This window comes from Stigmatopora nigra, chromosome 4 (assembly GCF_051989575.1).
Source record: "Stigmatopora nigra isolate UIUO_SnigA chromosome 4, RoL_Snig_1.1, whole genome shotgun sequence".
NCBI classification, from domain to species: Eukaryota; Metazoa; Chordata; class Actinopteri; order Syngnathiformes; family Syngnathidae; genus Stigmatopora; species Stigmatopora nigra.
The window spans coordinates 11,131,244-11,145,898 of NC_135511.1; the positions used below are offsets into that span (position 1 = coordinate 11,131,244).

Sequence of the window (14,655 nt, forward strand, 5' to 3'; positions counted from 1 at the left end):
TTATTTTTGTTTGGGATGTCCTCAAGCGTTTACTTATATAAACAAATGGCATGATCGCCACCCTTTAAAATCGGGTTGATTGGATGAATTTTTCTTATGATGTAAATCAATGAAATACATATTTATCCTCGTTTACGTTGTAGAAATGTATTTGCTACCCGGAAACTTTTCCATGCGACACCTTTAGATTAATGTTTTCTGGTCGTGTTCAACTCGTCTCTCATTGTTTACATGTTAAAGTGATCTAAAATTCCTGTTTTTTGAGACTGACATTGGCAAAAGATGATCCTTAATCTTAAACTGATGGAAAATACAAACAAAACGATGTGAGTAGCTCGACTGCGTGACGAATTTTACGCAGATTTGCCTCCAACTAGCCGTGGATGCTAACCATCAGATCAGTTGTCAATGTATTGCTCATTTATCCAGAGATGACGATTTAGTCAACATTATTTTACATTTTTTACTGCTGCTACTCAAAGCAACGAAATGACTGCGGGGTTATAGCACCAGATGAGCCTTCAGGCCCAAATAACATCTTAAGACAAGAAGTTCTGCAGCACTGGTGAGCATTGGGAGGAGACATCAGAACCAACATGTCTATTTTAATGGGACTTAACCATTTTATGAGAGATTAATGCAATATTTTTCAGGGTGTAAGATGTTTAGTGCTCCTCAAAGCTCCAAGTCTGAGTTCCTGGATAAAGCCAGGCAGGCTAGAGAAGAGAGGAAAGGTTATAAAGACAAGGAGAGAGCTGCAATTCTCATGCAAGCTCTGGTCAGAAGATTTCTATGTCGCTGCAGACTCCAGAAGCAAATAAGGTTATGCATATTTTGGTTCATTGCAAGACAAACATTTCTTCTCGCAGTCATAGTTTTGACATTTTTTCGCTTTGTTGTTTTTGCAGGAAAGATGTTGATGATTATTTTGAGTCCTCCACTGCAACATCAAGAAGAAATGCACTTTCCATTTTTAAAATTGCTCGTAAATTACTATTCATCTTCCATTCGGAGGATAAGTTGGTGAGTATAAGCAACAAAATATGTTGGGATTTTTTTGTAACTTCAGTTTGGGTAATTGGGTTTTGGCCATCATGTTATTGAGCAATAGGAGTGGAACCATATCAAAAAATCACGTGCACACAGTTCTATCCAATACACAAGTTGTTCAAAATACCACGGTTCAACAATGCCTATTTTTTTTTTGTATTTTTATTAAATAGTTTTACGGAGTTCAGGAAACAATCCTTAGTTTGACATAACTACAAACCACAAACTCAAAATCAAGGAGTATTATGTGAAAATTGGATTAGCTCGTATTTGATTGTGCAAGTTACTGGTTGCATTAATGGTTTTTTTTTCTTTACTTTTTTTACAGCGGTTTGAAAAGCTGTGTCGGGCTATTCTTGCCAGCATGGACGTCGAAAATGAGCCTAAAGTGAGTGTTTTCATCTTCATTTATTTGCCAAACTACTTCAAGTGTGAGTATTGATTTTTCTCCCACTTTTGACTCTTAGGTTTGGTATGTGTCTTTGGCACTGTCCAAAGATCTTACAATCCCTTGGTTGAAACAGATTAAAGATGTGCTGTGGACCTGCTGTCAACTATTGAAAAACCTAAAGGTTAGTTAAGGCCCAAAGATCCATTAGCAAAATATTCAAGGTGCTTAATCATATGATGTACTTTGTTTTTATTTCCAGCCTGATATAATGCAGGATAATAAATTGGTAACGCTGTACCTCACCATGCTGGTCACATTTACGGACACATCAACATGGCGAATAGTCAGGGGGAAGGGTAAGTTTCAAACCAGACAAGAGTTCATTCCTTGTGCATAACATATTTGTCCATCTTTTTTTGTTTTAGGAGAAGCTTTGCGACCTGCTTTGACAAGAATTTGTGAGAATGTCATGGGTTATCTCAATCAAAAGGGATTTTATTCAACACTACAGGTATTTTTCACTCACTAACAAAATCATTTTGGACAGATGCATTTGTTTTCGTTTCTAGTTTCCATTCAACATGCGCCATTTATCTCTTCTTGTCAGATCTTGCTGACCAGCGGCTTGGCTCGTTCGAAACCAGCGCTCTCCAAAGGCACTTTAACAGCAATATTTACTTTGTCGCTAAGGTGGGGAGATGAACGTGTGTTTAAAGGGTGATGAAATGGCACATTGATACAAATTGTTCCTTTCTCCTTTGGTTGAATCAGACCTGTCATCGCTGCTCACTTCTCAGACAACCTTCTCCGATCATTCCTCCTTCACATCATGTCCGTTCCAGCTGTGACGTCGCACCTGTGTACGCTCACTCCAGAGGTAGCAAGTCATCTGTGTATAACAGGCTTATCAACATACCTACATATGGAGTTTGTAATGTTGCTTCTTTTTCTCTAGTGTGTTACTTCTATCCAGACACATGGCCTTTTGAAGAAGTTTATTTTGTTTCTAAGCCGAGAGGAGCAGTGTTCCGATATCTGTGTGTGTCTTGAGGGGAGCCACACACTCTGCTTACTTGGTACGGTAGGAAAAAAATATATACTTTTAGCTAATGCTGTTCAACCAAGAAAATAATGTCATTTCTTGCCTGTGTTAATTGAGGTAACTTAATTCATCTGGGTTTCCTCAATGAGCGGATCATTGAAGAGGAGACCAATCGCTTTGTCAAGGACCTGACTGACATGTTATCCTACTGTCAGAGATATGTGTCTCAAAAAAAGTCAAATCTCACCCACTGGCACCCGGTCTTGGGCTGGTTCTCTCAAAATGTTGATTATGGGTGAGTAATAGAGAAAGATGTTCTTGGTAGGTTTATTGTCTTTTTCACCTTTATTGTTTTTTTTAAGGGAAATAGAACAAACTGCAAGAATAAAAAAAAAACAATTCTCAAAACATTACACATTTAGTTTGCATTTTGAACCAAGTAAAAAAACAACAAAATTAATTTTGATGTATTTCTTTAAATTCATCATTATCAACAAGATGCATAGGACTGCCTCAGTACAGAATGTTGAAAAAATATTAAAGTATTTTATGCATTTGCCCTCACTTAGAGTGGTTTCCAACTGCACTGTATCATACTAACGTTTTTCTTTTTCATTACATTCTATTAACAACCAAATTTAAACTGCTTATAGTTTATGCAAACAAAAGATTAGAAGGGATTTTTGCTGTTAAAACAATATCAGTGCACATAAACTATTCTATTTACCATTTTTTGTGGCCAGTAAGTGAACATGTCTGACCTTTCTTCAAGTATCTATTTAATATTTATTTGTCTCTCCATTTTTTTAGTCTTAACGAATCAATGCCGCTGGTCACCAAGCAACTGCAGTATCTGTGGGGTGTGCCTGTCATCCGTACTCTGTTCAGCGACGTCCTCTCGAAGAAGCTAGAAAGTCAGGACCCCACTCCCTTATCTGCGCAACCTAGCACATCGCAAAATAACCTGCCTGTTAAAAGTATGTCATGAATCCAAATCTGTTTGCATTGTTTACATGTCAGCAGTAAAGGAAATGTACTCAAGAGTCAATTGCCGTCTTCTTCCGACAGGCCTCTTTAAGCGAGCGTTTCAAAAGTCCGCCTCGGTCCGAAACATTTTGAAGCCCGTCGGGGGAAAGCGAGTGGACTCTGCTGAGGTTCAGAAAGTGTGCAGCATTTGCGTGCTCTACCAAACTGCTCTATCCACATTGACGCAAATACGCCTTCAGATTCTGACCGGTAAGTACACGGGCCAGGAAATGTTTGGTTGAAATATTTTTGAAATGTCTAAATAGGGACAGTTATCATATTGTGTTCCCTCCGTGCAGGTCTGACACACCTTGATGATCTTTTGCCCAAGTTGTGGGCTTTTATCTGTGAGCTTGGCCCGCAAGGAGGCCTGAAGCTTTTCATGGAATGTCTCAACAATGATACGGAAGAGTCCAAGCAGCTTCTCGCTATGCTCATGCTCTTCTGCGACTGTTCGCGCCACCTCATCACGTAATTTCGCTCGCGTTCTTTTATTTCACGGTTTTGAATTGGTGTTGTTCATTATTATTATTATTTTTTTTTTATGGATTTCAGAATTCTGGATGACATTGAAGTCTATGAAGAACAAACTTCTTTCAAGATAGAGGAGCTCAATACAATCTCATCATTTCTTAACACATTTGTGTACAAAATGATATGGGATGGTATCCTAGGTCAGTTTTTAGGTCTTTACATTCATTTAATAGCGCATGTTGTTGTTCGATGTTGAATTCAAACTGCTTCGATATTGCATGAAAAAGTTAAGTGCACAAATCTAATCAAAATGGGTTTCCAATAGAAGAGCCATGAAAATGGGTCATTTGAAAGAAATTCTTTCTCTTCAGAGAATGCCAAAGGGGAGAAACTGGACTTATTCCACAGTGTTCATGGCTGGTTGATGGTCCTTTATGAACGAGACTGCAGGCGAAGATTTACCCAGGATGACCACTGGTTACGCAAGTGAATAAAAACTCAAAATGTGTCTCTGTCTCTAATATGCAGGGCTCACTACAATTCTCCTTTTTTATTTTGCATCTCTTGTTTTCAGGGACTTGAAACCAAGTTTGTTGTTCCAAGAGCTTGAGAAAGGCAAGAAAAGGGCCCAGCTGTTACTGCAATATATCCCACATGTTATTCCTCATAAAAATGTGAGTCATTTTGTCATTTTATATTGGTAATGTATAGATTTATCTGGCTTTAAAATTGGCAAAGAATGAATGTCAGAAGATGCATTGATGGATGTTTTCAATTTCTATGACGATGTACAATGTATTCCTGCCATGTCATTTTAGAGAGTGCTGCTGTTTCGGAACATTGTCACCAAGGAGAAAGAGAGCCTCGGGTTGATAGAAACCAGTTCTGCCTCGCCACACGTCACCCATATTACAATTCGCCGTTCACGCATGTTAGAGGTATGGACACAAATCAGATGGATTGATGGCAAATGTCATGGCTTTCCCTAATAAAAAGTCTCCCACGTCAGGATGGTTACGATCAGCTGCGCCGGTTACCTGTCAATTCCATAAAAGGTGTCATTCGGGTGAAGTTTGTGAACGACTTGGGAGTGGATGAAGCCGGTATCGACCAGGATGGTGTTTTTAAAGAGTTTCTAGAAGAGATCATTAAAAAAGTCTTCAACCCTGCTCTTAACCTGTTCAAGGTAACTTAGTATTTGTGAACAAAATACTTATTGTAGTCGTACTTATTCCTTTTTTGTGTTTTATCAGACCACGAGTGGAAATGAGAGGCTGTATCCTTCACCTACTTCCTACATCCATGAGAACCATTTGCAGCTCTTTGAGTTTGTGGGGAAGATGTTGGGGAAAGCCATATATGAGGTAGTTGAAGCATTTCCTAGTAACTAATTATCCCAAGAATTTGTGTTCCTCCTGGCACACTGGGATTTTTGCGTGTGTTTTCTTTTTTTCATAGGGCATTGTGGTGGATGTCCCTTTTGCCTCCTTCTTCCTCAGTCAAGTTTTGGGTCATCATCACAGCACTTTCTACAGCTCCATTGATGAGCTGCCATCGCTGGATTCTGAGTTTTACAAGAACCTTACATCCATCAAGGTTTACTAAGCCTATATACCATTTAATGCTTTCATTTTCTGTTAACAACTATGCATGAAGCATTAAACTAATACACGAGTAATTAAAATAGCATACTGATAAAATCTAGTTAAAACTAAATATAGAAATTACATTGAAAAATACAGCAAAATATTGGAAAATCCTACAAATAAAAACAATTATAAGACGTTTGTGATTGTCAATTACAGTGAATTAGTTAAATCTTAATTCAGGCATCTTTGCCATTTGCCACATTATATTCCCACAATTGCTGTACATTCTATGTTGCTGCAAAATATCCACTGTTTACATTTTTTACAGCGTTTTGATGGAGATGTGGGAGACCTTGGACTTTCGTTATCCTATGATGAAGATGTAATGGGACAGGTAAAAATGGAAAAAAATACCTATAAGGTTGTACACAATATTTTTAATGTTAGTTTACTGCATTTTTATCATACAGTTAGTTTGCCACGAGTTGATACCTGGAGGGAAGACAATACCAGTCACCAATGAAAATAAGTATGTCAATCATTATTCAAGTTTTTAGTGTCAATAATGGGATTCTAATTGGAGTCATTCACTGTGCAGGTTCAGCTACATCCACCTCATGGCTCACTTCCGGATGCACACTCAGATTAAAGAGCAAACCGCAGCTTTCATCCGAGGCTTTCGCAGCATCATCAACCCGGAATGGTTGCACATGTTTTCCACACCCGAGGTTCAGCGTCTTATCTCGGGAGACAACGCTGAAATTGACTTGGATGACCTCAAGTATGTGTTCATCATTTTCAGGGTGGGGTGTCCAAAACTTTTTTTCTCTCTGAGGTATAATAAATAACAGAGAGGTTTGGACACCACTGTTCTAAAATATTACCATATATCAAGCTATTAAAAAGTATTGATGCTTTCCTCTTCGTATGGCTTAGGAAGCACACGGTCTACTACGGAGGTTTTCATAGCAGCCATCGAGTCATCATATGGCTGTGGGACATCTTGTCCAGCGATTTCACATCGGAGGAACGGGCAATGTTCCTCAAAGTACGTCAATTTCTCATCTTTGTCATTTGTTTCGAACTCTTTCCTAAAACTCATCTTGCTCTCATTTAGTTTGTTACCAGCTGCTCAAGACCTCCTCTCCTAGGTTTTGCCTACCTCAAGCCACCCTTTTCAATCCGTTGTGTGGAAGTGTCAGATGATCAGGTGCGGTTCTCGCAATTATTTGGAGACAGTAAAGGACCAACTATTTTAACAAGTTTCATAAAAGAACACAAGCTGTACTTTTTCATTATTTATTGGCTCCCTATGATGAAATTAGATTAGAACTTTATTTCATCCCGTATTCGGGGAATTTCTCGGTTGCGGTAGCAAGACAGACACAAGACACAGAAGACATTGTAGACCTAGTTAAAAAACTGGAGCCACACACAGAAAGTGATGATGATTGGCGAACCACGTCGGCTTTAAAACATTTACAAAGTATTTTTGACATTATACTATACACAATACTGAAACTTGAGAAACAGATGATCATACAGATGATCTTAAATCCTGAACTGTGTTTTACTTTTTTCTTTTTTCCCTGTGACCAGGACACCGGCGACACCCTTGGCAGCGTCCTGCGAGGCTTTTTCACAATCCGTAAAAAGGAGCCTGGTGGTAGACTTCCCACTTCATCCACATGTTTCAACCTACTCAAACTGCCCAATTACAGCAAGAAGAGCATTTTGCGGGACAAGCTGCGCTATGCCATCAGTATGAACACAGGCTTTGAGCTTTCGTAAGATCACCAAAGGACAGTCCACACAGGATGAAATAGCTTAACCGAGGAAAAGGGTTTTTGGTAGATGCTTCCCATCAGAGGAGTTATGAAGGACAAGGAAATCTGCTTTTGTCAAATTTGAACACCTGCAGGATTACTATTTAACTCCCTTTGGCAACCGGGTGGATGCTGTTTTTGCAGCACAATCTAATAGGGCACATTCCCTTGCCACACATGAAATCCAAGGTCATCATATAGTATTTAACTCACTCTATCCATATTTATAGTTGCTCGATCTCCGTTTCTCAGGCTTACCATTATCTTTCTTGGATTGAACATGCCAGAACTGGAAAGCAATACAAATGCAAGCCATTTGAGGCGCGAAGAAGATGATGCGTTGGTGATACACCTACAATTTTCAGTTTTGGGATTCAAGGATCTTGGAAGGAGCCTAACAGGATTAATTCCTTTGCGTGAATTTGTCCAAATCATTTTATCTCCACACTCCAGAAAACAGAAGATGCTCTGTCTTATGATCTTATTCAATTTCTCCCTCTTAAAGACACACTGTCTAGTTTTTAAATTGTTTTAAAACATGGAATGTATTAAAAGAAGTATGCTTCAATTCTGGTGAGGCACCAACATTTCTCCATGTGAAAAATAATATTTTTTTTAAATATATATTTAAAGTCATGTCCATTTTTGCATCTTCTATCCAACAAATATGACTGGAAATATTTTGTCACATCTCAAATTGATTAAGGTTTTATATTTTATGCCCGAAACCCAGAACATTGCTAACCAACTCTTTTAAATAATGCTGAGTGCCTCATATGTTGCCATCCTCCCCATATTATCCTCTCAATCATTTTGTCTGTTGGGGAAAAAAAGCCATAGAAGCGGCGGCATGGGTTATTCTCTGAAAGCCAACCACCGTAATACCATTATAAAACTACAATATTTTCTAGGGCCTGCGATGATGCTCTCTATGGACCTTTTAAGCCATGTTGCGTAGAATTATACAGTACCTTTTCTCAAGCCTCCATAGGTGATGTCACAAACTGGTTCACTGGCTTTGAGGCTAAAATTGTCATTAGCCAAGGAATAACTAGAAATAGAATTGCAGCTTTCAAAGAAATGTAACAGCAAGCAAAAAATCTTTATCAAATCTGTCATTCTCTTCATGGAAAACTGTCTTTCCTACCACACAATTAGGATTTAAGACAACAACAACAATAATAATAAAAAAAATTGTTGGATCACAGAAATGATCTATGCTCCTCAACATATCCAACATAAATAGAGTTGGTATTAAAGACTATACACCCCTGCAATTTTGTAAACTGAATAGTGTGGAATGGAATTCATCTTGGTTTCCATTTTTTTAATATTGATAAACCATGTATTTGAACAGGGTTGTGTACACATTTTATATTAACTGCTCTAATGAGGTGTGTTCTCCAAGTATGATCTTTTAGCCACAAACCCAACCATAAATGTGCAAAATGATTGCAATTTTGTGTAAATTTTGCCTATAATTTAAAAAAAAATGTAATGTCTGATGGAGATAACTTAAGTGATTATCATTGTGGTGTACAACTTTTTGATTCAATGATCAGAATAAATTCGAATTCAAAAGTTAGCAAATACAAAAGTGTGATTGGCCAAGAAAGCTGCTTAATTAAATAGAAATGTGTAAAACCGGTTAATGTACAAAAAAGTGTGTGTATCTGAAATATTCTTAAATACAAAAGCAATGTTGGTGTTCACAACATGATGATAATGTTTTTCATCGACTGAAAATGATGTCAGCAGTGGACTATTTACTACAATGCAAATCCATTCTTAAAGTCATTGTCTTCTGTACTTGAGTCTTTTCAAACAACTGGCTTAGGGAATGTGTACAATGAGAGATTATTGCGTAAGAATCATCCATGTATGTAAAGTACATTTTGTTGTCATGTGCAATCCTGTATACAGAAATCCCATAAACATTTTGCTCCAATGTCAGTGTTTCTTTTTTTCATGATTCTATTCCTACTGGTGTTTCCTTCTTTCTCCTTATTAAGTCAATTATGTCTGATTACAAGCACCTGCTGAGAGGAACCCCGCGTCTAAAACAGGGCGTCCTGTAGGTGAGAATGTTTCTTAAACACCACATTGGCTGCTTCTCGTGTCTAATGTGTAATGTACTTTAAAACCAGAGCCCCCAAAGAGCTGAGAACTGCAGTAAGACCATGAGCTACCCACTAAGCCCGTCTCCTGCCAGCTGGTTCAGATCTCAACCTAGGTGAGTTTCCTTGAATTCTTTGGAGATTTGAGCAAGATGCATGTGAGGATTGTGACTGACGTCTCTCTGATGCAGACCTTTAGTTATGTGCATCACCTGACTACTAGCGGGGGGAGTTTTCTTAGGATTTTCACTATGCGTTGTGCTGGTGGGGCTTTTACTTGACGAGATTAACGGTTACAATGAGGAAGTCTAGCACTGGAGAGCTTGCTAGAACAGAAATGACTACAAAAGGAAAGGCTTGCTCTGCATGTCAAAGGAATGGTCGTTTAACATGCAGAAGGTTAGAGTGGATCACGGCAGCTTGACGGTAGGGTTAGATGTTGCGGTCATCTGTGTTTTGGATCTTGTAGGACCAGGCAAGGGGAGCCATGCCTGAAGACGTACCCTCTGCAGTATGAGGATCTGCTCAAGAGGGCACGGGTGTCCTTCCAAGCCAAGCGCAGCATCAAGGAGAACTTCAGGCTGTCCCAGCTCGAGGCCGTGGTGCGAATGTTGGAGGAACATGAGTGTGACTTTGTAGATGCTCTCGGGAGGGATCTTCACAAGGTGAGCTCATTGTGATTTTGAAAAAGAAAAAGAAACAATAGGGATCATCATTTTAAGGTTTCTTGTCTTGAACCAGCCGCGCTTTGAGACGATTGTGTCAGAGTTGATCCCGGTTAAAAATGAGGCTCTACATGTGATGGGGAACTTCAAGAAGTGGATGCAACCACAGCACGTGGAAAGAAACCTGGTGAGATGGTTTTGATGTTTTGGGAAAAACATGATTGGGATTAATATTGAGTTGCCCGAATAGCCTCTTGTTGGGAAACATTCCTTGCTACAAAGAGGTGCTTTCTTTTTCAAAGAAGATTAGCAGAGTCGAAATCTTAGTGAGGCCTGTTCATCGTGTGCAAAGTAAACAAGTTGAATTGCCTCGTGAGTACCGGTTTTAAGGAGAAAATTGTGTCTGTATACTTTGCTCAGTCCGCCACTCTGGATGAGTGTCTGGTCGTAAACGAGCCCCTGGGCGTTGTGTTGATTGTGGGGACGTGGTGCATTCCTGTCCAAATGTGCTTGGTGCCACTGGTAGGGGCCATTGCAGCAGGTATGTTCCTGCCATATACATTTGTGTGTATTTTACAAATGCTCATGATTTGTTTGTTTCATAGGAAACTGCGCCATCATCAGTCCTTCTGTGACCGCGGCTTACACGGCAGCGCTTCTTCATCGTCTCATCCCCTCCTACTTGGACAATGTGAGTACACTACTGATACAGTCTGAATTTTCTAGTCTGACAAATGGAGAGTATCTTATTCTATTGGTTTTTGTGGTCAAATGATTCTGAGATCATGATCGACGTGTAATGATGGCCAATTCTCGTTTTCCTCAAGGAATGCTTCCATGTAATTCTTGCAGGCATCAATGACCTAGCAGATATTGTGGAACTGAAGTTTGATCACATATTCTTTTCTGGTAAGAATAAGTGCAGCAGTAAAACAGATCTTTTGACCAAATCATCAGCGGCAAGTTTACTTGACTTCTTGTATTCAAATCCAGGAATCCGAGAAGAAGGAATTCGAATTTCTCAAGCCGCGGCTCAGTGTCTGACACCCATCACCCTGGTTCTGAGTGGGAAAAACCCCTGCTACGTCGACCAACATTGTGACGTTACTGTGACCGCCCAGCGAATTGCCTGGGCTCGTTTCCACAATTCCGGGCAAACCATGGTAGCCCCCGATTACATTCTGTGCCACTCGGAAGTAAAAACCCGCCTGGTCCAGGCACTGAAGTGCTGCTTGATGCGCTTCTACGGTTCTGATCCCAGAGAATCCAGCAGTTTTGGCCGAATGATTAATGTGGATATCTTTAACCGTGCTAAAGACTTGTTGTGGAGAACTGGCAAAGTGGCCGTGGGTGGACAGGTGACAGAGGCAGAGAGGTATATTGGTAAGAGACCACATCAAAATATAATGGAATAATATTTATAAAAAAAAACCCTGAGAAAACAGTTTTTCTTCTTCTTCCCAAAGCCCCAACCATATTGACAGAGGTGGATCCATCCGACCCCATCCTGCAACAAGATATTTTTGGCCCAGTTCTTCCCGTTATCGCCGTAAACGGCGTAGATGAGACCATTGCCTTCATCAATAAACAAGAGAAGCCCCTATGTGTGTATGTTTATTCCAACAACAGCAAGGTATTTTATAGTGTTTTATTATTGAATTGTAAAACCCCAGTAGGCAGATTCCTCTATCTCATTTCTATATTGTTTATTATATTTAATTTCTCATGTTTTGTGATTCTGATTTTGCAGGTGATTTCAAGAGTCATGACTGAAACATCAAGTGGAAGCTTTTGTTCCAATGACAGTGTCCTTCAGAGTCTGATAGTGACTCTGCCTTTTGGAGGAGTTGGTAAGTTGTTACACAGGGTTTTATTTATACAGTATGTATTTAGTAATGTGACAGAATATCAGTAGTCATTTTCTTTGCTTTTGTGGCGACAGGTGCAAGTGGATTTGGGTCCTATCATGGGCGGTACAGCTTTGATACGTTCTCTCATAGAAAGTCATGCCTGCTAAGAACCACGCGTTTGGAGTGCGTCACTTCCTTGCGCTACCCGCCCTACGACAACCGCAATCTTTCGCTCATGACGTGGGCCAGCAGTTTGTCCTGGAAGAGCCAAGGCTGGTGCCAAATCATGTGACTTGAGTAGAGAGGTCAGACAGGAGCTGGATTTCTATTCAGTTGAATGTAAAAAAAATCACCAAAAATTAAGCACTAATTCTTGGAATGTTGATTATTTGGCCTTGAATGCCAAAAAAAGTGCCATGTGATGTATTTCAAAACATAATTGTCCTGTAATAATGTAAGTGGATGGTGATTTTGAAAAATAGTATGTTTTCACTGAAAGGTTTATATAAAGAGTCAACCACATACATTTTTGTCAATTTTTATTTACAAAATATGAATTAATCAGGTCTTTTGTAGATGGTCTCTTTGTTGTTTTCTTTGAAGGCAGCATATCTGGCCACTGTGAAAAGGTAGTCACTTAATCTGTATGGAATATATTGATGTAATTAGGTTTATGCTTCAAGAACATATCCTTATTTTTAAAGCTTTTACCTGTTCAAAAACCTGCCAATTTCTGGATCAGCCTCTCCAGAGCGCACAATAGGAGCAACACTAAAATAGGAAGACAAGATATATTAAAATAACAATGACTTTACTTCCTGTCGGGGACAAAAACAAGAGCGTCATTTTTAAACTTACCTGCGCTCGGCTTTGCGACAGATGGTTCGAGCTATATGTAAAGCTGCACTGCTTTTTCCTCCAGACTGTCGTAATGCAAAAGGGTTTTAAAAAAAGACAATTTCACATTCATACCATCTTAAAAGTTTATAACTAGTCTTACGGGTAAAATGAAGTTTGTCAGTGGAGGTAGTTCCTCTGTGAAGGTATCAATCCAAGTTTCCAAGTCTGTTATTGGTGCTCCAGTAAATTTAGTCCGATCTTAAAAAAATAGAAATATATTTAGGATAGAATGCACAGTTAAATCAACAGTAAACACTTGCACTCACTTAGATGGCTTTCTCTTGCAGATGATTGAGGTGTGGCAATGTTGGAGCCAACATCTTGCAAAATGCATTGAATCTGGTTATTTCAGAAGGGAAAGTGGTCATTATATACAGATTTCAATTGCGCCAAAAGTAGACTTACTTTCTCTAGCTGGTATGTGAATGGATGTCCTCTTTCAAGGCAAAATTCTCTGGCCAAGCTGCAAAATTTGACCGTAAAAAAATGTAGTGGGCAAAATTTGAATATTGTGTTCTTACCCAATAACTGATGAGAGTTCATCTGTGTTTCCTAGGGCTTCAAATATATGATCTTCCTTTGGTCTTCTTTCTCCAGTAAATGTGCTCGAGAAGCCTAGATGAATCCATATGGTATATTAATATTCAAATCAATGATGTATCCTTTTTCTCCAGTGGAAACATAACCAACCTTTGTCCCCTGTTTTGGTATAGATTTTGGGCAGTCTATCATCTGTATCAGTGGCGTAACTGGAATGAGAACCAAAGTTTTAAGGGACCAGTTTTTCCCAAATTGCTTCAAAACAATCAATTGGGGCCTGGCGGCTGAGTGGTTAGTGCATTGGTCTCACAGCGGGGGATCTGGGTTCAAATCTAGGTCGGTCCACCCGTGTGGATTTTTTATCTTCTCCCCAGGCCTGTGTGGGTTTTACCTGGGTACTCCAGTTTCCTCCCACATTTTAAAGGCATGCATGGTAGGCTGATTGGACACTCCAAATTGCCCCTGTGAGCATAAATGGTTGACTTGTGCCCTGCACTTGGCTGGCCACCAATTCAGGGTGTCCGTCGCCTGGCCAGAAGTCAGCTGGAATAGGCTCCAGCACCCCCCGCAACCCCTGTCAGGATAAAGCGGTTCAGAATATGAGATGATATAATAATGCATATTTCTCAAGGTAGTTTAAACATGCTACTTGATTGTCAAAATGGCGTTACATAAATGGCAGATGATAATGTCACAAATCTAAGCTGTACAACCTTCGCCAAAAAAACGTGTTCCGATCGCTCAACTTTCTGGCAGTCTTTAAAACACAGCACAAAATTGAAGGTCTGACAACTAAGGACGCCATATTCGTTGCAAACAATGCTTAGGACTAAGTTGGATAGATATCACAGTTATTTGGGAAACTAGATGCGATAAGTTGGAAACGTCAGCGTCAGTAATGGGTGTCCACCTTAAAACAGTAGACTTCACTGGCAAGCTATTTTTGCAGCCGATCTAAGGTGAATGATTGTTAAACTTATTTAACAACTGGTATACAACTTGAATATACACGCAACAATGTTATTTTTTATGCCTTAACAGCCCCAGTTGGCTCACAGTACAAATTGCGCATCTAGAATGACATTATATGAAGCCTACAATACTGTCATTTTGCTCTTTCCGTAGCATTTAATGGGCGTTTCCCTTACTATCAGGCGATTTGATAACTCCCGGGAAAAACGGAAA

General features: G+C 39.5%; 3 protein-coding genes across 6 annotated transcripts; 2 read left to right on the forward strand and 1 right to left on the reverse strand.

Moving 5' to 3' along the window:
* The first annotated feature begins 200 nt into the window (after nt 1–200).
* LOC144195961 (ubiquitin-protein ligase E3B-like) lies at nt 201–8,034 on the forward strand. The gene is made up of 27 exons (XM_077715871.1): nt 201–565; nt 654–822; nt 909–1,023; nt 1,379–1,438; nt 1,518–1,622; nt 1,701–1,797; nt 1,867–1,952; nt 2,049–2,131; nt 2,213–2,318; nt 2,397–2,517; nt 2,601–2,778; nt 3,294–3,460; nt 3,552–3,719; nt 3,809–3,980; nt 4,065–4,183; nt 4,355–4,469; nt 4,558–4,657; nt 4,802–4,921; nt 4,993–5,169; nt 5,237–5,347; nt 5,442–5,579; nt 5,901–5,966; nt 6,043–6,101; nt 6,171–6,353; nt 6,509–6,620; nt 6,690–6,782; nt 7,172–8,034. Exons 2-27 carry the CDS (start codon nt 662–664, stop codon nt 7,361–7,363), a joined length of 3,204 nt encoding a protein of 1,067 aa, XP_077571997.1. The 5' UTR covers nt 201–565; nt 654–661; the 3' UTR covers nt 7,364–8,034.
* A 1,386-nt stretch (nt 8,035–9,420) lies between these two features.
* On the forward strand, nt 9,421–12,556 carry LOC144196014 (aldehyde dehydrogenase, dimeric NADP-preferring-like). 4 transcript variants are annotated; one of them, XM_077715979.1, is made up of 11 exons: nt 9,421–9,476; nt 9,546–9,631; nt 9,985–10,180; nt 10,257–10,367; nt 10,601–10,721; nt 10,786–10,871; nt 11,008–11,089; nt 11,174–11,563; nt 11,647–11,813; nt 11,931–12,030; nt 12,123–12,556. In XM_077715979.1, exons 2-11 carry the CDS (start codon nt 9,579–9,581, stop codon nt 12,320–12,322), a joined length of 1,506 nt encoding a protein of 501 aa, XP_077572105.1. In that variant the 5' UTR covers nt 9,421–9,476; nt 9,546–9,578; the 3' UTR covers nt 12,323–12,556. The 4 variants fall into 4 exon arrangements, with proteins under 4 accessions (XP_077572105.1, XP_077572106.1, XP_077572107.1 ...); XM_077715980.1 differs by having other exon boundaries at nt 9,449–9,472; XM_077715982.1 differs by lacking the exons at nt 9,421–9,476; nt 9,546–9,631 and adding an exon at nt 9,799–9,914.
* On the reverse strand, nt 12,553–14,555 carry LOC144196015 (corrinoid adenosyltransferase MMAB-like). The gene is made up of 9 exons (XM_077715983.1): nt 14,184–14,555; nt 13,621–13,679; nt 13,452–13,545; nt 13,336–13,393; nt 13,197–13,269; nt 13,031–13,128; nt 12,889–12,953; nt 12,742–12,801; nt 12,553–12,672 (listed from the first exon to the last, which is right to left on the reverse strand). Exons 1-9 carry the CDS (start codon nt 14,273–14,275, stop codon nt 12,588–12,590), a joined length of 684 nt encoding a protein of 227 aa, XP_077572109.1. The 5' UTR covers nt 14,276–14,555; the 3' UTR covers nt 12,553–12,587.
* Between the last annotated feature and the right edge of the window lie 100 nt (nt 14,556–14,655).